The sequence below is a fragment of the Bos grunniens genome, chromosome 4 (genome assembly GCF_055505025.1).
Source record: "Bos grunniens cultivar Pamir isolate PY7600 chromosome 4, Bosgru_T2T1.0, whole genome shotgun sequence".
Classification (NCBI taxonomy): Eukaryota; Metazoa; Chordata; class Mammalia; order Artiodactyla; family Bovidae; genus Bos; species Bos grunniens.
This window is the reverse complement of record NC_141168.1, coordinates 27,490,182-27,517,722: the sequence shown is the minus strand read 5'-3', so window position 1 is coordinate 27,517,722 and position 27,541 is coordinate 27,490,182. Positions and strand designations below refer to the sequence as shown.

General features: G+C 41.3%; 2 protein-coding genes across 5 annotated transcripts; one reads left to right on the top strand and one right to left on the bottom strand.

The window, feature by feature from the left end:
* Positions 1-133: 133 nt before the first annotated feature.
* On the top strand, positions 134-23,474 carry CALU (calumenin). 4 transcript variants are annotated; one of them, XM_086395757.1, is made up of 8 exons: positions 134-196; positions 7,788-8,019; positions 12,813-13,006; positions 13,080-13,273; positions 16,994-17,160; positions 17,358-17,418; positions 19,249-19,448; positions 21,089-23,474. In XM_086395757.1, the coding sequence occupies exons 4-8, from the start codon at positions 13,081-13,083 to the stop codon at positions 21,191-21,193; spliced, it is 726 nt and encodes a 241-aa protein (XP_086251883.1). In that variant the 5' UTR covers positions 134-196; positions 7,788-8,019; positions 12,813-13,006; position 13,080; the 3' UTR covers positions 21,194-23,474. The 4 variants fall into 4 exon arrangements, with proteins under 4 accessions (XP_086251883.1, XP_086251882.1, XP_086251881.1 ...); XM_086395756.1 differs by lacking the exon at positions 12,813-13,006; XM_086395755.1 differs by lacking the exon at positions 13,080-13,273.
* On the bottom strand, positions 23,359-27,541 carry OPN1SW (opsin 1, short wave sensitive). Its single transcript, XM_086395759.1, has 5 exons — positions 27,187-27,541; positions 26,721-26,889; positions 26,242-26,407; positions 25,585-25,824; positions 23,359-24,661 (listed from the first exon to the last, which is right to left on the bottom strand). The coding sequence occupies exons 1-5, from the start codon at positions 27,539-27,541 to the stop codon at positions 24,542-24,544; spliced, it is 1,050 nt and encodes a 349-aa protein (XP_086251885.1). The 3' UTR covers positions 23,359-24,541.

The following is a 27,541-nucleotide window of genomic DNA, read 5'->3' as shown; positions in this document are numbered from 1 at the left end:
CTGTGGGGCCAATGGCTGCCCGGGGAAGCTGCGCGTAGGCGGCGGGCTGGCTGATGATTGGTCTGGAGGCTGCCGTCGTGGAGGACAGCGGCGGGGAGCGGAGCCGCTTCCGGCTGGGCGGGGCTTGCGCGCCAGAGCTAAGCCGGTGGGAGAGCGGCGGCAGCGGCATCGTGGGCTGTGGGTGCGACGGAGAGAGGTAGGTACCACGGTACACAGTTCCTCTGCCGCCGCCGTCTCCTTTTTCACTTTCTTTCTGTCTTCTGGGCCTCGCTCCCGGTGCGGCAGGGCTTCTTTGGCTCAGGGTCCCCGTTTCTGCCCTCTTGTGGTTCTGGGGCCTGATACTGCTCATGACTGCCCGGCCCTCGGCGTGCAGCCTGGATTAGAGGCCGCCGCTCGCCTTCCCGCGCGCTCTGGGAAGGGGCCTGGGGCCCTGAGAGCTCCTACTCCCCGCTCTGCGTCCTGTGGGGGTACTGTTTTGTTCTTGGCTTGCCACGTCCTCTGGCCGTGGGCCCCGCCAGTCACCAGCTCCCTCATCCTAAAGGGTCACGCTTGTTTGTCTCCTGAAGGTCGGAGGGCAGTCAGATAGCGTTATTGTTACAGCTCCCTGCCACTTCCCACGCTTGGGCCTGCTTGTGTCTGCCAGCTCCGCCCCAAAGCCACATCCCGAGAGGACATCTGCATCTGCCAAGAAAGTCGTGTTCGCTGACTTGGAGGGTGTAGAAACGAGGGGGGAAGAAAGCATACAGACCCTATGTGATTTTTTTAAAAAGTTGTCTATAATTTTAAAGAAAAGACGAATATCTCTAGCATGTTTGGCTGCATGCCTCGGTCAGCGACGGAAAATAATTTTTAAAAACTCCAATAAAGAACTGTATTATTACATGGTTTCGTTGCTTTTAGCCCCAGATCCTAGTTCTGATTTTTAGCATGCTGAGTTCATAAGTAAACTTAATTCCCTACAGCTGCCCTGATCGAGTTGAGTGATTTTCAGTTCTGAAAGCTGCTTTTGCTTCAAGGCAAAAAGCTCCCTGGATCCCCTGCTAAAACTTTAGTAGGAGTTTTGATCTGAAGTCCTAAGTGTATAAAGTCCCAGGATAATGTCCTTGAGAATTGAATTGCAGTCACTTCCTGGCATGAACCATAAAATAAGCATGAGTTGGAAATAAGGTTTCTTATGATTTGTTTTTGTAGCTTAGAGGTAGAGAACCATAGGATTTCTCATAACTTATATTTTTTCTATAGAATGGAACTTGACACAAGGCACATGCACGTTTGACCTCATTCGGTAGATTTAGTTAACCAAGGACCAAACGATGGTCATCGTTGAAGAATTCATGTATATCTAGTACTATTGCAGCTCCACAGATAACCTGTAAATTGTATTTGTATGGAGAGAAGATGAGTTTGTTTATCTTGGCCTAAATCTGAGATTTACAGGGATTCAGGGGTATCCAACAGGACTGTTTTGAGAATCACTAGGAGAAACACGAGCTAACAAAGATGCATTGAGTATGCCTGAATGGCTAGTAAACTTATAATCATCACTGTTAATGTAATCACTTGCCTGCATTTATCCAGTGATGTGTCAAAAGATACTCAGGGCATTTTCTGTACAGTGCATCAGTACAAGAGATCCGTTCATTGATTTTAACACACGTTTTCCTCTGTGTGTGGCACATGCATGGTTGTGCCAGGGGTGTTGGAAGCACAAAGGTGTAGTCAGGAATAGCCATTGGAGATGCTTACTAGGCCAGAAGGTCCTAGTTCCAGTCTTTCTTTGAACTCTTAAATATGGCTGTTGTTGATGTTGTAATTTATGTATTAGAGTTAAGACAGCTGAAATAGCACTTTTTTTGTTGCTGGCTGATGACCAGATCCAGTAAGGGGAATTGGGGGATGGGGAGCACTGGTGGCAGGCAGGAGCTGTATTGCTGCCAAGTACAGTCCAACTAATGCAATAAAATGTGTTAGTATACAAAAAGCACAAGACACAGTGTTAGAGATTACGATGATGGATGCTCAGTCAGTCATGTCTGACTCTTTTCAACTCTATGGGCTGTATCCCACCAGGCTCCTCTGTCCTTGGAATTTTCCACTCAAGAATTCTAGAGTGGGTTGCCCTTTGCTTCTGCAAGGGATCTTCCCGACCCAGGGATCAAACCAGCAACTCCTGCATCGGCAGGCAGATTCTTCACTACTGAGCCACAGGAAGTCCATTAGGGATTACAGATGAGTATTAATTTATATTTAGCTGAGATCCCTGCCTTCCTAAAGTACATCTATAGAGGAGCTAAGGAGACAACTTAAGATAACCTATGATCATTATTGTGGAGTGGTACAAACAAGTTCTATAAAGTTCTTTAGAGGAATATATACAGACCACATGGAGAAGGCAGTGGCACCCCACTCCAATACTCTTGCCCAGTACTCTTGGACGGAGGAGCCTGGTGGGCTGTAGTCCATGGGGTCTCGAAGAGTCAGACATGACTGAGCGACTTCACTTTCACTTTCCATTTTCATGCTTTGGAGAAGGAAATGGCAACCCGCTCCAGTGTTCTTGCCTGGAGAATCCCAGGGACGGGAGAGCCTGGTGGGCTGCCGTCTATGGGGTCTCACAGAGTCGGACACAACTGAAGTGACTTAGCATACAGACCACTTGCAGCTGGAGTGATCATAGTAGATAGGTCTTTTCATCAAGGATTTTAAATTGTTTATTTACATTTGGCACTAAAGGAAGGTTGAGCTAAAATAACTACCAAATTCCCAAGAATTTTGTGCATGTTACATATGCACAGCAAAATTGCAATTAGAAACCAAAACTCTTGCCCCTACATTTTACATAGCTTTCCTTTGGCAGTTAATAATTTATTGAAGTTTCATCAGCCAAAAGGAAACCTTCATTCTCCCAGTGTTTCTCGAATTTATTTCTTAAGGAAATTTTTTTACTCTTTAGCAAGAAAAATTTTAAGTTTGCACTGGGTTGCTTTGGTTATAGAATTAATGAAACCTAAGTAGTAGCCATTTCAAAGCTTTTCTCCTACAGCCAAATTTTGCACTTTTATATACTTGGCTAGCTTATAAAGGTATACCCTCAGTCACACAAATGATTTAATTAGAATGTATTAATGAACAGATCCAGATCCATTGATTGCTGGAGAAACGCTGAATAAATGGTTTGTCATTATTACAACTCTCATCAAATCATGAAGGGTGATGTTATTACCTTAGTATGATCCATTGGTGGTACTAAAGTCTGGAAGTGAAGAATGTCAGGTAGATCCCCAGGTGGCTTTAATTCCTAGACCTTATAACAAGAACTTTAGTATTGTTAAATTGCTATCAGACTCTTGCCCTCAATTCCCAATTGAGGTAGATGCTTAAGCATTGAGATTCCGCTTTTGCTGCAGTATAGGAGAAGGAAATGGCAACCCACTCCAGTGTTCTTGCCTGGAGAATCCCAGGGATGGGGGAGCCTGGTGGGCCGCCATCTCTGGGGTCGCACAGAGTCGGACACGACTGAAGCGACTTAGCAGCAGCAGAGGAATGCCTCTCCGCCTCCCGCCCCCGAATATCCAACTCACAGAACTGGCATTTTAACCACCACGCCCATTTCTCCCACTGTTAACACTGAGCAATGGGTCTTTGGTCAACTAGAATAACTGTGGGGTCACTCATTGTTAATGTTCTTGAGAAGCTGAATTTAATCCAGACCTCTAAATTTCCCTGAATCAACTTACTTTTAACTGTTCTGTGACCAGTGCATTTTTATTAAAAATGATTGGGAAGGAAAGGAGAAATGGCAAGAATTTAAAGCTTTCAAGAAAATTTTTGAATGGGTAAAACTGATTCTTAAGGCTATCATTGTTACTAAGAGAAATTCAAGTTTATGCTATTACCTCTCTCTCCTTATAAATTTACTGGAACAATTCATGAAAATAACTTTGTAGGAAACCATTATGGCTGACATAGTGCAAAAGTATGGTAGTAACTTGATACATTTTCTGTTCTAGCCCTTTATTTATGTCTGTAACATGGCACAGTGAAATAGAAATGTAATACAAGCCACATATGTAATCTTAAACTTACAGGTGAGGGACTTCCCTGGGGGTCCAGTGATTAAGATTCTGCACTTCCACTGCCAGGGGGCATGAGTTCAATCCCCAGTCAGATTCCTGCTGGACGGGGGGCTGGGGTGAGGGGGATTTTTTTTTTTTACAAGTGAATATTTAAAACAAGGGGCTTCCCAGGTGGCACAGTGGTAAAGAATCTGCCTGCCAGTGCAAGAGATGTGGGTTCCATCCCTGGGTTGGAAAGATTCCACTGGAGGAGGAAATGGTAACTCACTCCAGTGTTGCTGCCTGGAAAATCCCGTGGACAGAGGAGCCTGGTGGGCTACAGTTCACAGGGTCACAAAGAGTCAGACATGACTCAGCGACTGAACAACATTTATTAATAAAGCATGTGAAATGAATTTTAATAATTTATTTAATCCAGTACATACAAAAGTACCATTCTTTTATCGTAAAGTGTAACATACCACATCCTTAATTCACACTAGCCATGTTTCAGGTGTTTGGTAGCCACATGCAGCTCTCATCCTGGACAGTGCAGGTCTAGTTTTCTGATTTTGTTTTTCTTTTAAGAAAAAATATTAAATGTAGTCAGACATGACTTAGCAACTGAACAGTATCAACAATTAAGTGTTACCCTTGGTGAGGGAGGGGCAGAATTTGAATGAGAGAAACTTATAAGTCACTTGAAAAATGGAAGTGGGAAGATACATTTTTCACAACCATTGATTTACCTTTAGATCATGTGCTACAAGTCCTTTCTCAAAAAAGAAAAAACAAAAATCTCAAACAACCTAACCTACCACCTAAGATAAATTAGAAGAAAAAAACAAAAGCTAAAGTCAGCAAAGAAAGAGTTAGTGACTCTGTCGTGTCTGACTCTTTGCAACCGTGTAGTCTGTCCTTGGGATTCTCCAGGCAAGTATACTGAAGTGGATTGCCATTCTCTTCTCCAGGGGATCTTCCCTGACCCAGGGATCGAACCTGTGTCTCCCACATTGCAAGCAGATGCTTCTTTACCATCTGAGCTACCAGGGAGGATGGGTAAAGTCAGCAAAAGGAAGGCTATAATAAAGATCAGAGGCAATAGAGATTTAAAAATAGAAAAAACCAAAAGCCTTTTTTTCCCCTATTGTTTGAAAGGGTAGACAAAATTGATAAACCTCTGGTCAGGCCCCATCTAGATCATGCGGTAAAAAGCCATACAAGCAAGCTATCGTGATGGAGAAAGAAAAGGGTCTGTTAGCTTTCTATTACTTGGTTTCAGTTTGGTTGAAAAGAGAAAGATGCTTCAGAAATAACTGCTGATGTAGTTCTTCAGGAGGCTTGTATAAGTTGTTCTATACTTTTCTCACATCTTTCCACGTTATATGTCCTTTGTCTTGGGAGATACCCTTTGTTTCTAATGGACATTTTTATATGTATGGATTTAAATAAATTTGGTAGTCTTTTTTAGGGTCTGTATTCGTAAAACAAGAGCCCTTTTGTTAAAGTTTCTAACAGCCAAGGGGGCTTCCCAGGTGGCACTAGTAGTAACGAACCCACCTGCCCCCACCTGCCGATGCAGGAGACGGAAGAGACACAGGTTCAATCCCTGATTTGGGAAGATCCCCTGGAGGAGGAAATGGCAACCCATTCCATTATTCTTGCCTGGAAAATTCCATGGACAGAGGAGCCTGGTGGGCTATAGTCCATGAGAGTCAAACACTACTGGCAGAGTCAAACTCTACTAAGCACAAGCACGAACAGCCAGGAGTTGATATACGTGGGCACAAAAAGTATATTTTTAAATATCTGCTAAAGTACAGATTTTTCATTGCCCACTGCAGAGAGATGAAGGTGAAACCATTGCTTTGTCTGGTAGGTAGTCCTTGGTGATGTTTTTAGGCACTTTCATCAGTAGTCAGTAGAAACCTAGATTGCAGGGAGACAGTAGGTGGTGTGGAAACAGAGACAAGAGTTCCTGGACACTATGTGGGTGAAGGAACAGGGAAGAGCACGCTTGAAGTAATAGTGCGGTCTGAGAAAGACTGATTTTGGATTATGAAGACCTGAGAAGTATTGATTGACAGAATGAAGGAACCTGTAGAGGGGCAGGATTGAGTTTAATTTGAAGGGAAAGGATAGAGAGATGGATAAATGATAAAGCTGAATCACTTGGCTTTTACGCTGACCTTCTTCTTTTATCACTGGATCAAGATGTTAAGTCTCAATCTTAAATGTAGTTTTCCCTCTAAATCACAATGAGTCAATCTGTTACATTTCTGTATGTTACACAGTATCAAAACTTGACACAGTATCCCTCCCAGGCCCTGATAGTGTTCCCAGGTTTAAGCATTAATTTATATTATAACAATGGCAGTTTGCAAAAGCTGTCAGGGTATTATGCAAGAGTTGGTAGGCTATTATTCTGGGGATGTAATTAGTCATTTATAAAATTTTCCTAAATGTGAGGTCACCTTGTTAATAGGCATAAGGAAGATACTGTTGCTATGACTCTTGATTTTTACTTGATTCTGTAAGCCTTTAACATCATAGATATCATTTGAATATGTCACAGAATAACAGCATAAAACTCATTCCTTATCTCTAAAGAATTTTATTTAAAGAATTATTTGTAGTTTGCAGTGAAAGTTTCATTTTGTCCTAAAATAAAGAGATACTCACTGTGACATTTGAGAGAGCCACTAAATCTCGTTTTCTCTCTACTCTTCCACTGATCTGATTGATTAGCTCAATTATTGAAGTAGCCTGGAGTGTTTTTCTCCTTGGGCAGTGTTATTTTACTTGAAAAATAGCGTTTGTATCTTAAGAATAAATATGTCTCCTTTTCCAGTCAGGAGAAGTGGCTTGAAAATGTATGCTACCTAACAATGAAATTAATGTTTATCATATTGTTTAAAAAGTACACACAAAAAGGTAATGTACTCATTTAGAAAAAGGAAGATAGCACAACAGAGTACAGCATTAAAGTTCTCTCCATCCCAGCCTCACCACCCCACCCCCATCTCTTCTTCAGCCTAGGGCGTTGTTGCTATTTATAGACAAATGCTTATCCTTCCACACCATTTTCATGCATATATGTTATATTTTATGCAAACATAAGCAACCTGGAGAGGTTAGTTGATTTTTGCTTTTTATATGAATGAGATCTTGACATTGTTTTGCAACATGCTTTTGTTGTTTTCATAGACTTTTCTGGAATGTAACAGTCACTATATCTACTTTGTGGTGGTAGTGGTGGTTTAATACGTATTTACTAATTCTTTGATTTACTTCATTTTTCATTTTTTAATCATAAAATATCATCATTGATTAAAGCATCTTTGTATGTGATTTGGGTGTTTTGATGGAATAGCATGAAAAAGAACATTGATAAGCTTTCAGAAGCATGTGCATGCATGCACGCTCAGTCACGTCCCCTCTATGTCCACAGGTTCGTTTTCTGTGTCTGCATAAAGGGAGACTGCTTATAAGATGGATGTTCCTTGTAATTCCTTGTTCCTGTAATTCCTTGTCAGCCTACAATCAGACGAAGGAGAGTGGTGAAAATTTCTCGGAGTAAAACTAGAAAGTCTCATATTCTAGCATACTTTTTTATGGGTTAAATAATTGTATTTAGGATGATGTCATTAATAATTTTACTGGGTCTGAGCTTTTAATTTCCTGTTGAATTATTAAGCATACTGACTGAACTGCCTTTCTTTTTTCTTTAAGATCTGGTTATCATGGACCTGCGACAGTTTCTTATGTGCCTGTCCCTGTGCACGGCCTTTGCCTTGAGCAAGCCCACAGAAAAGAAGGACCGCGTACATCATGAGCCTCAGCTCAGTGACAAGGTTCACAATGATGCTCAGAGTTTTGATTATGACCACGACGCCTTCTTGGGTGCCGAAGAAGCAAAAACCTTTGATCAGCTGACACCAGAAGAGAGCAAGGAAAGACTTGGGTAGGTGCCAGCTCGCAGGGGGCTAGTTAGAGTAACGACCTTTCTTTATAAACCAACTCATTCTTTTTTTCCTCTTCTATCTCAGTCACCCAGTAAAGCTGTACTGAGCTACATCTGCTGAAAGCTAACCATAGAATTGCTACCGCTAAAATTTAATCTCTTTCCTCATTTCTCCATTGAATAACAGTTTTTACCTCATTCTACAAAACAAAGTCATTTCTGCATTAAAGTGCCAGATACTATAGGACTCGGCCTAAACCGCATCATCTTGATCCCAAAGGAACGTTACATGGGGATTTTCTCAACACTGTTGCTTTTAATTTTTAAAAGCAGTCTGTGACCTTTGTTGTTGACCATGCCAAGTCTTTGAGTGGATAATAAACTGCAAATTAGACCCCTGGACTGACTAATTTCTGTAGTTTATGATTTCCAAGGATGTCCTTCACCCTCTTTGGTTCATTCTCGGGTATTTGCTTAATTAAAAGCAAAACCAAATCAACCTTGGCTTTCAGAAGGTTGTATTAAGCTGTGATCTTATTGTCAGAGTATGTGTTGCTCTTGCAGTAAACAGCTGGGCCATAGTCAGGTTCTGTGGCTCTCTCCGAAGGCATCTTTTTACCTAAATAGTTGATTTGGTAGAATTCCAGCTGATTATTTCTAACTGAGAGTCTGAGAATGTCTTTTTTAGTTCTTTCAAAGGCTTGCTTTTTAAGGAAATGCAGGTTAATTGGTGAACATTTTCTCTTCAATGAATAGTGACCATCTGTGTAGCTTTCTGAACTAAATTTAACAGAGTTGTCTGAAAAGTTATATCACATAGGAATTTCCAGAAATATTTTTCCCATGGATAGTGCTGTGATTAGAAGACATTATAGGGTTTGCTTTGAGTGGTACTTAAAAATAAATTTATTCTTTCAGTGAGTTATCTGCCAACTGAAGGATACAGTATTCTTAAACACTGACAGAAATAATCAAAGATTTTGCCATGTAGAATGAGAAACTTTCCCAAAACATTGAAAACAGAGAAAACAAGCGCATCAGAGTCAGTCTTCTGTTAGGTTGTTTTTTGACTTTGAAGGACTGTGCTCACTTTTAATCTCTTAACTGTGCTAACATTCCAAGCTGAAAATAGGCGTGCATGAGGGTGTTCTCAGTCGTCATGTCTTGCCTGTTAATAACATGCATGTCCAGCCTAGATTTTGGTCTGCACACGTCTCTGCAGAATTACTGTCAGATAACAAAGGGCCTCTAGGTTTGGTGGCAGTCGGTGTTCTGGCCCTGTGCAAGTATTGGGATTGCTCTGCTAACAGCCTTCAGTAGAGAAAAAAATGTTTCTTTTAGTCCTCAGTAAATATCAAAAGTTCAACACGTGATATTCTTATCATATTTGATAAGAATAAGATGGTTAAAATGATCTTTTTCATGGAATGTGTGAATGAACCAAGTCTGGTTTGCTTCTCCCACATGTGGAGATAATAACGAATAGCCCATTAATAAGGTGATATACTGTTGAAAGCAAGAATTCCAGGTGAACTTTTTTTTTCTTTTAAAGTAGCTTACTATGGCATTTTTGAACATTGTTTGGTATGTGACTATACACCAGAGGTTAGGTACGACAGTTTCCCCTTTCCATCTATCTAGGAGGCCAGTGATTATTAGGAAATCAGAGCATTGTTTATACCTCTCGTTGCAAAAATTCACTACTATTTTTAAATCTTTAGTAATAATATCTAAAAAGCTACAGGAAGCACTTAAAAACAATTTTAACATCCAGGTTTTAGTTTCTTTTTCTTATGAATAATCAAATAGAACATTTTTTTCTTCTGTGTGTATTCTCAACCTTACCCCACCCCAAGCAGTCTGAATATACTTAATTTTCATTTATGTGTCCTTCACCTGATGATTTATCCAATTTGAGGTGGTGGTCCTTAGTAAAGTTTTCACTTATTTTGATATAGAAATGAAGTAGAGCTGTTCATCATCCTTTTTTGGGTCATAGGCCCAATCCCTTTGGCAGTCTGATGAAAGCTAAAGTAAAGTGCAAGTATATGAATATATGTAAAATTTTGCATCCTTAAAATTTCTGGAATATTTTGAACCCTCCTGGAATCCTTTTATTGACCCAGGTTCTTAAAAAGCCAAAGGATTTGGCTTTACGCCTTTTGAAATGTAGAGGCATATGTCACCTCTTAGAAATGACATAATATCCACTTAAGTGCATTGTGTCTGTCCTAGAGTAAATACTTATTTAGTGGCATCATGCATTTGTAGGGTTCTCCAGTGTCATAGAAATACAATACCATTAGCTTTATAAATTAACATGGGCTTTTAAAGATCAGAGTTTAGAGCTTCATGCCAAAAATAGGCTGTGCCCACTTCCAGTGTACTTTGACAACTGCCTGCAGGCTGGATAACTAGAAAGATAAGGATAGCTTTTTTATTTTTAAATAGTTGCGTGGTTATTTTTACTATTGTTTTTAAGATATGTGACAGATGATATGTGGCCCACAAAGTGAAAAATATTTGACTTTTTCAGAAAAAGTTTGCTAACGTCTGAATTGAACCATTTGGGATATTTCTGTTGGGATGAATAGAATAGCATTCAGCCAACTTCATTAGGAAAAGCCCATCTTAAAGAGTCATGCCTTTTTTATCTTAGTGATGCTTCTCTTTAGGCTATTAATAATAGTTTAAAATTTTCTTTCGGGAATAAGTACCTTGCCTTTTTTGTCTTAATAGTACAGTGGAACTCTTGGTAGCCAATGCCTTTCAGACACAAACTGGATTCCATTATAGATAATGTAGAGGTTTTTGAACAGGTAAAACTTAATCTGTTGGGGCTTCCCTGGCGGTCCAGTGGTTAAGATGCTGCACTCCAGTGCAGGGGGCATAGGTTCTATTCCTGGTCAGGGAACTCAGACCTCTCATACTGCACAGCACAGCCCCCCAAAGAGTAAGAAAAGCTAATTTATTAATATTGTTAAGATTCTACAGATTCAAGTTGCAAAAAAATTTTTGTCCCATGTCCATGTAGATGCAGAAGGGTATTTGAGGTGACTTCTTAGTATTTTAGGGGACTTCCCTGGTAGCTCAAACCATAGTCTGCCTGCAATGCAGGAGACCCAGGTTCGCTCCCTGGGTAGGGAAGATCCCCTGGAGAAGGGAATGCCAATCCACTCCAGTATTCTTGCCTGGAGAATCCCATGGACGGAGGAGACTGGCAAGCTACAGTCCATGGGGTTGCAATGAGTCAGACACAACTCAGCGACTAACACTTACTGTTTTACCTTTTTAAAAAAATATTTTAGAGTAAAAACTATAAGATTCTTTGAAGGAAAATGCTTGTTAATTACAGGATTTAAGTAATAGACAATCGTGGCTAACAGCATATCAATCAATATCGAGGTGAATTTGTGTCACTTATATTCTCTGATTCTAATCACTTTCCAATGTTGTATTCATAAGAATACAGACTGGGAAATGACAGTCTTTTTCAATCCTACAAACAGTAGAGCATAGGGGTATGCCAAGATTTCAGTTCCAATAGAAGTTTTTTTTTTAACAGTAGAAAAATTATTTATTCTTGACCCTTGAATTCTTTCTAAAATATTCCATGTGATGAAATAAGTGTGCATAATGGACTTCTACTGTGTCAATTCCATTAGAAGTTTTGATTTAAAGTTCTTTTGACTTGAGCCTCCCTACAAAGGGCCAAGGGGTGTTTACATGATCTTTTCCTGGCTCTCTTAAAGAATGTAGTCAGTGAATATTACTGCTCTTAGGCCATTAAATAATTGGGGTGTAAAATTGTAAAAAAAAAAAAAAAGTTCTTGTGACTTTACATAGGCAGTTTTAGCTTATATAAGTAAGCAATTGCATCTTTTAACAGAAGTTTTCATATCATGCACATATTTTGAAATCCTTAAAAAAGTCTTTTTAAAATGTCTGTTATTAATATGACAGTGCTGAAAGAAAGAAGCTTATGAAGAGCAAAGTATATTCATTCTTTAGCCTTGTAGTTTAGTTTATCATCTGCACCCTAACCCTCTCAGCTTATTAACATTCTCATAATCAAGGATGTATGTTCTTACCACATTACTTCTTCAGAGCTCTCTGTTTTTGTGGTTATATGTAAAAATCCAATTCAATATAGTGTATAATAACTGCTGGCCCCCCTTTTTTTATGTATAAGCATGCTTATGTCTCTGTACTTATTTTGGGGTTTAAAAGAAAAATCTTGACTTTAGGTATAACTGATCCTGGAACTTTTTTGATATCTTTATATTTTTAGCAAAAGTGTTTTGGTTTAAAAAAAAGACTTAATTTTTTGAAAAATCTGGTTACAATTTTTGAATTTTTAGAAAACCAAGTCAGTGGTTGTGATTATTTACCCAGAAATAGAGATTCTCCTAAGAGCAATAAAGAAAAAATATAAAAATTTGCATGTTGTTTGATACTAAGAGTGAAGAACCCAGATAGGAAAGGATATTCACTCCAAAGTTCTGACCACTGGCTGAAACCTACCTCTAAAGGGATAGTCCATAGTTTGCTTTTGGTTCCAAGTACACCAGCCATGGACTGTGCTTGTCTTATCTGGATGACTCATTTCAGACCAGCAACAGGCACTCAAGAGAAAAATTTTCAGTTGCCCATCTGGCAGTTTTGTTTTGGAGACAATTTTTATTTCCATCCTTTAGCCCTGGGCAACACCCGTGGCCACAGCACACATCTGGCTAAGTCCAGAGCCTTGTGTCCTTTTAACCTCTTGCTGGATTTCTCTGCATTTTCTACAGAAAGATTGTAAGTAAAATAGATGGCGACAAGGACGGGTTTGTCACTGTGGATGAGCTCAAAGACTGGATTAAATTTGCACAAAAGCGCTGGATTTACGAGGACGTAGAGCGGCAGTGGAAGGGGCATGACCTCAATGAGGACGGCCTCGTTTCCTGGGAGGAGTATAAAAATGCCACCTACGGCTACGTTTTAGGTAGGTCCCTACTCTCTGGGGGAAAAAGCCTTGTGGAGCCGGCACCTTGAAACGTAACTGTTTTGTCTTGTAGAATGATTGTAGATAAAATAGACGCGGATAAAGATGGGTTTGTGACGGAGGGGGAGCTGAAATCCTGGATTAAGCACGCCCAGAAGAAATACATATATGACAATGTTGAAAACCAATGGCAGGAGTTTGATTTGAATCAAGACGGCTTAATCTCCTGGGATGAGTACAGAAACGTGACTTATGGCACTTACCTGGGTAAGGGGCAAGGTGTCAGCCTGGTGGAGACCATGGTCTTGAGTCAAAGAAACAAATGGGTCAAGCAGTGAAGGAAAGGAAGGAATTACACTTATCTTAGACAGTTTGATGCTGTGCTGATTCTCCTTCACTTTATTAATTTTGAATTTGTATATTATTTATTTTTTAAAATTTGTTTTATTTTGGTTTTCTAAGGTCTGACATCTTTTACGTCTTTTAGCATTTCAGATATATTTTCCCATTTTTTTCTTGCTGTCATCCCTCAAAGAGACCATTTTTGGAGTAAATTCTCGTTCAAAAGGCTGCATTGTACCAACAATGCAAAGCAGGAGGCTTTGAGATGTCCCTTGACATGGTCACATTAAAGCGTTGGACCTGAAATTTAAACCAAATTAGATATCTTTGTAACTGGTGACTATAGGAGGAAAATTACTCTCTTCCCTTGCTAAAATAAAGATCAAGTCTAATGGCATTCCTTGATGAAATTTAACTATTTCAATATGTCTGCTTACTGAAGTTTAGAAATGAGTATTTCCCATTTGTTTTCTCTGACACATGAGTTTATTAGCCTGCTTTGCAAATGCTTCGAGGCAAATCAATGTGACTTTGATTGCTTTTTGTTGTTTTGGTAGCTTGTATGCTTGGGCCACCTGTTAGTAATTTTCTTTTACTTATTCCACTTGCCTGCTATTAAATGCTAGGTGGCGATCTTACCAAGTTGATGACTTAGGGTGTTTTTGTTAGTGATATTCCTCTTTTGTACGTGGTCACAGTTTGAGATGAAACAAGAATGTATAAATGTTACTTCTTGCATTTTTATTCTGGAAATGAAATAAATTTCTGGGTGAAAGCAGGCGTTCTCCATCACTAACAGGCAATGACTGTATGATGGTCTGTTTCCCCCATTGGATAACCAGCTGTCCGTGTTAATTACAGGACTGCATGCATTTCTGGTGAACAGATTTTTATTTCTGTGTGGGGCTCGTTCTCATTCCTGAGACAAGAGTGGCCACCTCTCTCATGCTTGACACTTAGCCAAGAACCAAACATATCCTCCTCCCAATTAAGAACACATGTATTAAAAAGTCAGTGCAGATAGAGAGACAACCATGCTTCTTGCTCTCTGGCTGAGACCCAGAGCTTCATGATGTGTTTGGGATTAATTATAAATACAAAGTACTGGGTAGGCAATTGGTGATCTCAACAGAATGATGTGTTACTAAATCTCAGCTCAGACCTAGGCACTCACTGTCCAGAAGGAGTTTTAAACTCTTTTTATGATTATGTGCATACAAATCTGTTGAGAGCTTTGTTACCTCACAGGGCCAATGATTCAATGTAATGAGTATTTCTACTGACTTGAGACTCTGCATGAGCTGAAGCACTGGCTGGAGAAACAATGTCTTTATAAGGCATCTTTCCCTGGCGGCCTGGGGGTGGACAGTGCTGGGGTAAGGAGGCGCCTTCCAAAAGTGCTGAGGAGTTTTTTGTGAAAATGTGTTCTTGACTCAGTTGAGTTAAGGTAGAAATCATCTTAGCTTCTAATTAGGGTCTGTCTGAATACCTACTTTCCACAAAAGGAACATTAACCCCATCTCTGCCACAAGTAAAATATGAGATGCTAAGATCTGCCCTGTCTATACCAAAACCAAAACTAGATCACGAGCCTACCCTTCACTGTGTGCAAGCCAGCTGGCCCAGTAAACTGGTGCTTAGGACAGATAGGGCACTCTGAGCAGTGATGATAGGCATGCGAGTTTAGTCATTAAATACAGTTCTGTAGCTTTCTTCTTCATCCTCATATATGTGTGTGTGATCCTAGTCACCAAGTTTTACTTAAGGAAAGAGGGCTCTCAGCTAAGAATCTACTCTTAACATGTAAGTTCTGTTATCTTATTTATGTTACATAGTTTGTACTGATGATTTGTTTAGAAGAAATGACTTAGTATCTGAGTGAAGTAGTAGTTTCCTTAAATTCTCAGTCTCTAATCTATTATGGCTTTGAGTATACACATAGGGTCCCCAAAGCCCCAGTTTAATCAGTAAACTGTCTTACTGAATTTTGACCTCGTCAAAGAATGAAGCTTCAAGTTGCTTAACTCAAAATAGAGCAATAGTTTATTGTTGTTGTTTTTGACTGTACTTAAAAGTATGGAAAGACTGAATTACAATATCAAAAGTCAGTAGTGTAGTGTTAGTAAGGGGCCCTGTGGGTTTGTTTGTTTGTTAATAAAAACTAGTGCTATATCTTTTTTTATTTGATCAATATGTTTTGGGAATAATCATTTCTTACCTTTAATGTGGTGTCTTTTACTTTTCAAAATATCTTCACGTGTTATCTTATTTTGGTCCATATAGCAACTCAGATTGAAAAGTTGTTTTGTTTTTCCCCCTTTTTTGCCATGAACTCCTTCACATTTTTTCAATTTGAAGTTCATTTTTCTAGATTCTTAGGAAATGAAGTGAAAGTCACTCCGTTGTGTCCGACTCTTTGCGACCCCAAGGACTACACAGTCCGTGGAATTCTCCAGGCCAGAATACTGGCATGGGTAGCCTTTACCTTCTCCAGGGCATCTTCCCAACCCAGGAATCGAACCCAGGTCTCCTGCATTGCAGGCAGATTCTTTACCAGCTGAGCCACAATAACTATTGCTTGTGCAGTTCAGCATCCTAACAGATAGGTCCAAATTCAATTTGGTTGTAATCTAATATTTATCTTCTGTAACAGATTTATTGAAGTATAACTGACAAACAGTTTATTGCACTGCACATATTTAAAATGCACAACTGATGAGTTTTGCCATATTTGTATGCATCAGTGAGCCCCTCACTGTAATTAAATATTTCCATTACCCCCAAAAGCTTCCTTGTGTCCCTTTATAGTCCTCACCTTCCTCGTGCCCTGTCCATGGCATCCACTGATCTGTTTTCTGTAACTTGATTTGTTTGCATTTTCTAGGATTTTATAAAAATGGAGGAAGTGGGGGTAGTGAACAGAACTTGTATCTCATGGTATATTTCTGAATTGACCAAAGAAACTAAAATGTGACCTTTCAGAGTGGTGCTGTTCTGGTATTGAATCTAAATGGCCTGTAATGGGATAGAAGGCCTTTGATATCTGGCTTCTTAATGAGAGCCTAATGTTTAATAAATGTTTAAATAATGTTTCCTAAACATAGCAATAGTTAACGTGTATTAAAAGCCAGGTCTGTGCCAAGCAGTGTTCGAGGCACTTAACTTCTATTTATTTGCTTATTTAACCTCTTAACAATCCTGTGAGGCCAACTCTGTTACTGTCTATATTCTACAGATGAGTAAATTGAAGCACAGTTAAGTTGCTTGTCCAAGGTCACATGGCTAAGAAGTAGTAGAGTTAGGATTCAAACCCAGACCATGTGACTTTAGAGCCACCACTGCCCCTTGGATATAACTAGAAAACTGAAGCCCTCTAGTAGCCTAGATATTGATAACAATGAAGCATTTATGTAACGGATCACATAGGCCAAGAGCCAGGGTTCCATGTTGAATTTACATTCAACTCAGACCTGACTTTGTAGTCTTTGATCACCAAAACTGAATGCCTTTAGACTGCTGTAGTTTTCCCTGAGTAACCAAGTTAATTCTTCCATGCTAGGTTTATTGTTCTTGGAAATTGATTTCCATACATTTTCATGTTTTCTGGAAGTCTTTTAAGATTTGACCTAAATTTTTGTTTCCTAGATGATCCAGACCCTGATGATGGATTTAACTATAAACAGATGATGGTTAGAGATGAGCGGAGGTTTAAAATGGCAGACAAGGATGGAGACCTGATTGCCACAAAGGAGGAATTCACAGCTTTTCTGCACCCTGAGGAGTATGACTACATGAAGGACATAGTAGTACAGGTGGGTGAGAGTGAGGATTCTCAATGGAAACTTCTCCTTTTGTTGCTTACACTCTTTCCTATGGTTTAACCATACTTGAATAGATATACATTAACACATATATACGTGTGTGTTTAATGAAGCACAGTTACTTGTCCTAAATAATTGCCTGAACTAATTCATCCAAATACTAGATCTAATTATTCTCTTCTGTCTAGGAAACAATGGAAGATATAGATAAGAATGCTGATGGTTTCATTGATCTGGAGGAGTATATTGGTAAGTCTGTTTCTAGTGTTTTTCTTAGAAGAACCTGGGAAACTTTGGAAGATATGTTCACCAATAAAAACAATCTACTCCATGGGTCAACTCTTAGCACATCATTAACTCAGACCAGCATGGGAAATAGTGGGTCATGATAAAGTGTTGAGTAGCACTGGCCAATGAAAATGTGAATGTGAGTCCCAAATGTAATTTTAACTTTTCTGTTAGCCACATCAAAAATAATGAAAAGAAACAGATGAAATTCACTTCAAAACTGTATTTTATTTAATCTAACTTTCCAAAATACTATAATTTCCACATTATCAAGGGTTATTTTTTTTTTTCTTTTTTCACACAAGTCTTCAAAAGTTTTACACTGTAGCACATCTCAGTTTGGACTAGCCACGTTTTTTTTCCTCATAGCCTGTGGCTACACAGTATGGGACTAGCCACGTTTCCTTTCCTCAGCAGCCAGTGGCTGCTGTAGTGGACTGCACTAAAATAGCGCATCCCAGCTGCCCTGTGGAATTGGCACTGAGGAGTTGTAGGGGACCTAGGCTGGTATTAGGCAACTAGGGAACAGAACAAAAGAGACCCTTGGGTGAGTAAGCAACCAGGAGTTGATGATTCCTCTTCGTCTTTCCTTTTCTCTGTATTCTATTCGTAGTTTCTGTAGAGGTTTTCTAATTTGTTTCCTTTTGTCCTTTTTTTTTTTTTTTTTGGCCATGCCATGCAGTTTGTGGGATCTTAGTTCCCCAACCAGGGATCAAACCCCACCCTTGGCAGTGAAAATGTGGAGTCCTAACCACTGGACTGCCAGGGAATTCCGAGTTGTTTACTTCAGATGCTGTACCTTCAAGGCAGTTTCTCTCAAGTACAGCTTTTTTCTTTTTTTTCTGCTATGCCGCTGCTGGCGTGTGGAATCTTAGTTCCCCAATCAGGGATTGAACCTGCATCCACAGTATGGAATCTGAACCACTGGACCACCAGGGAAGTCCCTAAACATTGCTTTAAAAAAAAGGAGCTGCCTCTTACCAAGTAGTTGACCAAATTGTTTCACAGTTCATGTGATAGAAAGTAGCATAAGACAATACCCATCATTTTAAGAGATACATTGTAAAGTATATTTAGGCATTGACTGTAGACAGTTTGACTGTTTTACATTTACAGACACTTTTACATCTCAGATTTTCCTGAGGATTTACAACCACATCTTTCTAAAACTAGTGGTCAGGTTAATTAACTGCCTTGTAGTGAAATGGAACGCAGGGAACAGGTGTCTTACGAAAGTTGGTCTTTACCTTTCTTGACACTAGTCATCTCCCTTTGTTTCTGCATTTTAAAAAATACTTATGGCTGCGCTGAGTCCTCACTGCTGCACGCAGGCCCTCTCTAGTTGCAGTGCCTGGGCTTCTCACTGTGGTGACCTCTCCTCCCACTGCAGAGCGCGGGCTCTAGGGAAGTGGGCTGCAGCAGTTCAGCTCTCAGGCTTAGTTCCCCCGTAGTAGCACATGGGATCTTCCTGGACCAGGGGCCAAACCCGTGTCCCCTGCATTGGTAGATGGACTCCTAACCACTGGACCACCTGAAAATCCCAGTTTCTGCCTTTTTTTAAAACAGTTCTGTTTGCTCATATCATTCAAGACCAATAGCTTGAAATATTCTTTTTGCAAGATCATCAGGAAAATGCCTTACTTCATAATATCTCTCCAACCTAAAATACCCTTATAACTTCCTGTGAGATTCCAAACTAATGAGTGAGGAAGAAAGGTCAGATCAGATTTGCATGGGGCAGGCTTTGAGAGAAGACACACCCATCTTATGTATGGATGTCTGTTCATACAGGTGATATGTACAGCCATGACGGAAATGCTGATGAGCCAGAGTGGGTCAAGACGGAGAGAGAACAGTTTGTTGAGTTTCGAGATAAGAACCGTGATGGAAAGATGGATAAGGAAGAGACCAAAGACTGGATTCTCCCCTCAGATTATGACCATGCTGAGGCAGAAGCCAGGCACCTGGTCTATGAATCAGACCAAAACAAGGTAAGCCTGACTAGGCCCAAGCAATCTAGCAGTGGTCCAAGTCTGTCTCTAGGAGATTGCTTAAAAAATTCCTATTAGTGTACATAGAGCATCTAAGGTTTTAATTAGTCCAAGTCTGCTATGGAGCTAAAGTTGGCGACTGAAACTTACAGGGCAGCACTGGCTCTATGCTCTCTCGTTTTAGAAATCCCTTTGCCCAATGTTCTTAGCATGGGAGGAATTTAGGCCTCAGCAAGAGCCTCTGGGTATAGCCTGTGCCCAGCGTGCCTCATCCACTATCTTTGGAACCCCAAGAAATTTTCTTTGCCTTTTTGTTGTTATTTCCTTTGTTCTTTTACCTTTTACAGTCTCACTTTGCCTACTCAAAGCTGATTATTTCCTTCTTAAATCAAGTATGCTTGTTGTAGCTTATAAATCAGCTTTTCTCTATTATAATTCAGTTCAGTCGCTTAGTTGTGTCTGACTCTTTGCAACCCCATGGACTGCAGCACGCCAGGCTTCCCTGTCCATCATCAACTCCCAGAGCTTGCTCAAACTCATGTCCATTGAGTCAGTGATGCCATCCAACCATCTCATCCTCTGTCGTCTCCTTCTCCTCCTGCCTTCAGTCTTTCCCAACATCAGGGTCTTTTCCAATGAGTCAAATCTTCACATCAGGTGGTCAAAGTATTGGAGCTTCAGCATCAGTCCTTGACCAATTATCTCAGAAGGCATTTGGTTCATTGAAACAGTGGTGTTACTACTGAGCCCTGTCACCTTTTTCAGAGAACGTTGTCCTTAGAGCAGACTGAAAATCAGTCTAAAGATGGGGGGTTTTAGAATTCTGAATGTTCTTTTATTTAGATTAATCTTTGGTTTGTATGTAGTTTCTTATCCATGAGCCTTTTTAAGGGTCAGTCTGTTTTGAGTTCTTGCTCAGTCTCTTCAGTAGCCAGGTGCTGAGACATGAGGAAAGGAAACTCATAGTCATCCCTTGGGAATCTGCCCTAGCTAATTCTTGAGGTAAGATCTGGACCTCCATTAGGGGTTCTGTCTGGAATCTGATTGGTAGCTAGCGCATTTTGGTGGAGACGGCAGTGGCACCCCACTCCAGTACTCTTGCCTGGAAAATCCCATGGGCGAGGAGCCTGGTAGGCTGCCATCTATGGGGTCACACAGAGTCGGACACGACTGAAGTGACTTAGCAGCAGCAGCAGCAGGACATTTTGGAGTTGAAAACTATGCTTGATAGTAACAGATTTCATTGTCCCTATTAGACAGTGACTTGATTCATTTTGAAGTATTTTTCCTGGCTCTTGTTAAATATCTCTTACCCATATCTAGGAGGTGTCCCACATTTTGCTGAAAAGGGAGCATTTTCTCCCCAAGAAATAAACCCATACCGCTGGCATTGTCCTATTCAGCTGTATTATTTTCATCCTTTTAACCTTCTTGATAAGGAAATATATTAATTGCTCTTTTCTTCCGTGTGTGTGTGTGTTGGGGATGGGCCATGAGTACTGAGTTCACATTTAATTTAGTGGGAATTAGAATCTTAAATCTTGACAATTCTTAGATCCCCTATTATATGATAGCAGTGTTTCTAAATTTGAAATGGGAACTTATATTTCGCCTCAGTTCACTGTTCTTTCTGCTTTTAGGATGGCAAGCTTACCAAGGAGGAGATTGTTGACAAGTATGATTTATTTGTGGGCAGCCAGGCCACAGATTTTGGTGAGGCCTTAGTACGACATGATGAGTTCTGAGCTGCAGACAGAGGAACCCACATTTCTTCAAAATAATTTATTTTTACAGCTTCTGGTTTCACATGAAATTGCGCTACTGAGACTGTTATTACAAACTTTTTAAGACATGAAAAGTTATAACAGAAATGATCCCGTCCCCATTCCTCCTCCTCTCTGAGGGACAGGAGGGAAACCGTGCTTCTGAGGAACAACTCTAATTAGTACACTTGTGTTTGTAGATTTACACTTTGTATTATGTATAACATGTGTGTTTATTTTTGTATTTGTTCTCTGGTTGGGAGTATGATATGAAGGATCAACATCCGCAACTCACACTTGTAGGCAAACATTAGCCCTTCTCTCTTTCTCAACCCTTATCATGTAATTTTTTATAATTTTGACTTAAGTTTAAGCCTGAGATCAATAAGAAATGTTCAGGAGAGAGGAAAGGGAAGAAATATTCCCCACTATTTAGAAAGAGAACACTTAAACTTGCCTATTGATAAGTGTATTTCATAAGTAGTAGGGGCCACATGTTCCATTCAGTTGCTTCATGTCCAGGTCCTAGCATTATCTGGGCAAGGACAGATCCCTGTGCTATAAGAAAGCTTGAATCGACTTTATTTCATTCATCCTTTTTTTCCCCCCCTTCCCTGTAAGACTAGCTGTTGGCTAATTTTGTCAAGCACAGCTGTGGTGGGAAAAGTTGGGGCCAGTGTCTTGAATATCAATCAAGTAGTGAGTGTGATCTCTTTACAGAGATATAAATAGAAACAGCTGGAAAACTAAAGAAAAAATCCAAGTGTTCTTAGGGCACATGCTTTTTTCTGGGTGTGCGTCTATTGAAGTGCTCAAGCCTGTCTTTATTCAATCAGTCAGTGCCCCATTCAGCTTGTATTTCCCCAGGTGTTCCAAGGAACTAATTTTTATTTCACTGCAGTCAAAATGTGCTCTTTTCCAATTGTGTCATTGAAAGTGCCTTTAATGAGAGAAACGGTCACTGAATGAGGATTCTCTTAAGAAACCCTAAGATAAAAAGAAAGCAGACGAATTGGACCACCTTAAATGAAAGCTTAGAACCTCCTGTTGTGGTGGGGATTTTTTTCTTCCCTTTCTCTTTTGGACAGTGGTTCAATAGCAGTATTAGTTAGGGGCTTGGTTGCAGTGTTCTTACCTTGTGGGCTGATTGCTGAAAACCACATGCTGCTGAATTTACCAGGGATCCTCATACCTCAGAATGCTAACCACTTACTACCAGGCCTGTTTCTGTGTCAGCTGAAGAGGCTGAGCTAAGGCTCAGAGATGAGAGGACTCTTTGGTTTGAGGACCGTCGCTCACCCTTCCTGCCTTAGACCCATCCCTCCCTATGTCCCCATCTCCCCGCTGCCAAAAAATGTTTATCATGGATCAACATTGTCAGTCCTTATCAAAGAGAGGAACATTGTAGAAAGAGCTGAAGAAACCACCTCTGTTCCCAACTCACCTATATTTTACATAACAAGAAACTGCCTTTTTTTTTTGGTCCCTTTCATACACATGGACCTCTTTTGAGAAGAATTATGTATTCCAAGTTTTTAGCCCTCAGGTTACTAAGACAAATATATATATATATAACCTTTATTATTTCATGTATCTTTCTGGATAATACATTCAGGTGGTGCTGGGTGATTATTATAATCTGAACCTAGGTGTATCCTTTGGTCTTCCACAATCATGTTCAGGTGGGCTCCTTGGCCTGGTAAAAGGCCAGATATCACGTAACTTCACCCTGGCCTTTGCATTGAGCTCTTGAGAGTGGATACATTCTTTGAACCCCCATATAAGGAAATGGAAATTCTCTGCCTTCCAGATTCCCCATTTGAATTGTTAAGAAGACTGGGGATAATTAATAATGCCACCAACCCTTGCTTGGAGAGGGCACAGTGCAAATTGTGTGGCAGGAGAGCCTCGCAGGTCACTAGGTACAGAGAACCCAGGCCTTATGTTAAAGTCATGCACTTAGAAAGCAAATCTCCATCTGCTAAGATAGCGACTTCTGGATGCTGGGTGCTCATCAGTAAGCATTTGTACTCTAATCTCTAATGACCCTCCTGGAATTTTTTTTTTTTTTCTTTTTGGTTTAAATCAAGCCTGAGGCTGGTGAACAGTAGCTACACACCCACATTGTGTGTTCTGTGAATGCTAGCTGTCTTGAATTTGGATACTGGTTATTATTTTTTATAGAGTGTAAACCAAGTTTTATATTCTATAATGCAAACAGGTACCTATCTGTTTCTAAATAAAACTGTTTACATTCACTGAAGGGTGTGTATGTCCTTTGTTTTCTTAAGAAATGGAACTCTTGCTTAGAATTATGGGGTTATAAAATGTCACAGAAAATGGACCTCTCCTAGAAGGTTTACCCCACCCCAACCCAGAGAAGTTGCTACCTTTTCCCAAATTGGTTACTGAAATCTTTAGCATCCTTATACAGCCATAACCCTTCTCTGCTTCTCTTAGGCCATGTAACTGGAGAGGAGCCCAGCTGCTCATTACATAATTGTCTGATACCAAACACAGCCATTTCTGAATGTACACACATTTATCTTGATTTTTATTTCAAAAAGGCCTACATGGAGTAGGGAGACAGAATATAAGGTAAAACAGTTTTTTGAACATTTTGTATAGTTTATAAACAGTATTGAGATGTGCCAGTTCATTTTGAGAACATGAAGGGAGTTGAACTATTGACTTTAGTAAATACACAGCTTAAGACAGATAAATCGGTTTAACCAAATAAGAGACGTCGGGGCATGGGGGAGGAAGCACCTGGAATAATTCATGCTGGTGCAGGCATTTATGGGCTTGTCAAAGTGATAGCGATTACTGGCAGTGACAACATAAGAAAGTTCTTTCAAACTCATATTTAGAAGCTACTAAAGGGTTTTTTTTTTTTTTTAATGTCTCATTTCTAAGGTGTTTTCCTAAATTCGTTCTGATTCAAAATGTATCATCTTTGAATGGATCCCCAGGAGGGAAAAAAAATTTCTGAAAAGGAAAATAACTTGTCTGTACACTGAAAAATTAGCCATACTCCTTTACAATTGCCTTGTACATAGAAATCCGTTTTCCAAACGCTGTAAATTGTGCCACTTAAGAGTAGAAGCTGATGACTGTGGCAGTGGCCCTTGAGGTGGTCTGAAGAAGACCCAGCTGGAGCAGTTACTTTGTAGGTAGCAAGCAAATAGTAGGAAAATGGAAAACTGACCCCTCAAGTTGCTATCACTCCCCTTCCCATTTTCTATGTTGATAGTGGTTTGGTTTTTGACAGAGAAAGTAGAAATGTCCTCAAATGTAAAGTCCTCACTGCACACAGGCCAGTATGGCTCCTTAGTTGGGGCCAACTTGGCTAGAAGAGACAGTAGACACTTCGGTTTTCTGGGAGCTAGACAGCTCAGACTCATCTGTCATGGGTTTTCCACACACCATCTCCATGATGCAAGCTCGGAACTAGAGGGAAAGAGCACAGATAGTCTCCTTGGCAGACCAGTACAGAGGAGGTAACATCAGGAAGCATGCGAGAAAAAAGATCTTTGTATCCCCATAGCCTTATACATGGGATCTCCTCGAGCAGTATTGATATGTCTTCTCAATCCTGAGAGCTGGCTAGTCCAGGCTAACTCTACTCACTCCTCCTGGATCTACAATAATAATCTCTACACGTTCTGGCTAACCCTGAGGCCTCACTGTTGGGAAACCTCACAAAGCACCCCGTCCCAGGAAAGTGAAGTGAAAGTGAAAGTCGCTCAGTTGTGTCTGACCCTTTGCAACCCCATGGACTATACAGGCCATGAAATTCTCCAGGCCAGAATTACTGGAGTGGGTAGCCTTTCCCTTCTCCAGGGGATCTTCCCAACCCAGGGATTGAACCCAGGTCTCCCGCATTGCAGGCAGATTCTTTACCAGCTGAGCCACAAGAAGCCCAGGAATACTGGAGTGGGTAGCCAGGAGAGCACTGTCAAAAGTGACCCCACTGTACCCCCACCCACCCACCATTACTAGAAAGTGCTCCCAACTAGGAAAGGACTGCCAGTTCTGTTAATACTCAGGAGCTTCCTCATTAGTTTTTAATCCACTTCTGGAACTGAGGAAACAAAATAATTCTCAAAGCAGAGTGTTTGGCTCTATAAGACAGGAACCCTCCTTGATTTGTCTGAGTTTGGGTTATTAGCTTCAATTCAGGATTTGGGGTAGGCAGAGCAACTAAACCCACGTGCCACAACCACTGAAGCCCGAGCCTAGAACCCGTGCTCCACAACAAGAGAAGTGACCGCAGTGAGAAGCCCCCTGCTCACCACGACTAGAGAAAGCCTGTGGGCAGCAACAAAGACCCAGCACAGCCCCAGATTTGTTTAAAAAGAGAACAACTTTACCTGCTTATTCATGAAGCAGTAGATGATGGGATTGTAGACACAAGCACTCTTGGAGAAGAAGGCAGGAATGGTGACAAGCCGTAAGTCCACCCCATGGTTACGGTTGTTGACTATATACATGGCCAGGGCAGCGTAGGGTGTGTAACAGAGACAAAAGGATCCCACCATGACCACCACCATGTGGCTCACCTCCCGCTCAGCCTTCTGGGTCGAAGCTGACTCCTGCTGCTGAGCCGCAACCTGGAAAGAGCGCAGAAAACATCACGCCTTCTGCTCCCTGGCCCTGAACCCCCAAGTCTCTGGACGTTTTTCAACAAGGGGGCCATCTGCTCTAATTGTCTCTCTGCCGTCCCACCTTCTGACCTAGTTCCTCTGTTCCCCTTTCATTGAGGAAGGCAAGATGGAGCCAGCTCTCTTTCCAGTCCGTGATACTGGATGGAATCACAGGCATCTCTAGATACATCTGAGCTGGGATGACTCCACCTCACTCTTCATCTCCTCATCTCCCTGTCCCTGCTTCCTGCACTGCTTTTTGATACCCCTCACCCTGGCTGTGGACATTTCCGGGTGTTTTGTGTTCTAGAGCACATACCCACTCTTCCCTCTCATCTAGAGCCCTGTGACCCCTCCTCCCTGACCCTCACAAAAGCCACTCACAGCTCTGAGGGCCCCCAGCAGCTGAGAGTAGGAGAAGCAGATGAGGGAGAGAGGCACAATGTAGCAGAAGATGAAGAGGAACCAGGTATAGTACTCGCTGTAATATTTGGTGCCCACGGTGTACCAGTCGGGACCACAGGAACACTGCAGGCCCTCAGGGACGAATCTGCAAGGGACCAAGCACTTGTTCACCGTGAGGCTCACAGCAAGAATTGGTAGAGTGGGAGCTGAGATTCCTGGGCTGTGTTCTCTGCTTAGAACCCAGAGTTATGTCAGGCAGAGGGTACTTTCTGTCCTCACTAGCCAACCTTTAGCAATTCCAACCACAGAGTAAACCTTAGCACTTGTCTCCCACAGCCCTTTCCCTTCTCTATTCCTCCAGCTCTTTAAAAATTAGAGGTCAATGACCATACCCCACTCTTCCCACCCTGAGAACCTGAGCTTCTAGCTAAGTCAGCATAACTGCCCTGCACTCTCACCGGCTCCAGCCAAAGAAGGGTGGGATGGAGACACCAATACCGATGGTCCAGGTGGCCACGACCACCATCAGGGCATGCTTGGAGCTGAAGCGGAAGTTGCCGAAGGGTTTACAGATGATGATGTAGCGCTCAAAGGCCAAGAAGGCCAGTGACCAGCCTGTCACCAGACCTGTGATGAAATGGGCGGATAATGGGGTAAACAACTCCACTCATCCTGGCAGGCAGAGTGGAATACAGGTGGTGTGGAGAAAGCACAGAGAGGAAGGGTTGGACTGGAGAGTGAAATAGAGTTTGGGACTTGCTCAGACCTCTGGGTGGCTCTCTACCTCAGCATTCAAAAGAACACCAAACTTCTACCCCCCCGGACTCCTCTTTAGGGGTCCACTCTAACCCAACAGACTGGCCCCTGGCTCCCATCCTGAAGCAGGATCCTTCCCATCTCTCCAGCTCCCTTCGCCTGCAGTACCTGCTGTACAGCCCAGGAAGGCCTCCAGGGCACAGACATGGCGGCCGAAGACGAAGTACCCATAACAACTGGTGATGAAGACGATGAAGACAGAGAAGATGCAGTAGATGAAGCCCCCCAGAGACACGTTGACCAGAATATAGTTGAGCGGCTGCCGCAACTTTCTGTAGCGCAGTGTGGCCACCAGCACCGTGGCATTGAGTGGCGTCCCTACAAAGAAGACAAAACCCATGAAGACTGCCTGGAGGTGGAAGGCCCAGACAGGCGCGAGGTGGTACTGAGGTCCATCCCACGGCCCCACCAAGGAGATGTTCTTGAACAGAAGAAACTCCTCCTCCTCTGACATCTTGCTCAT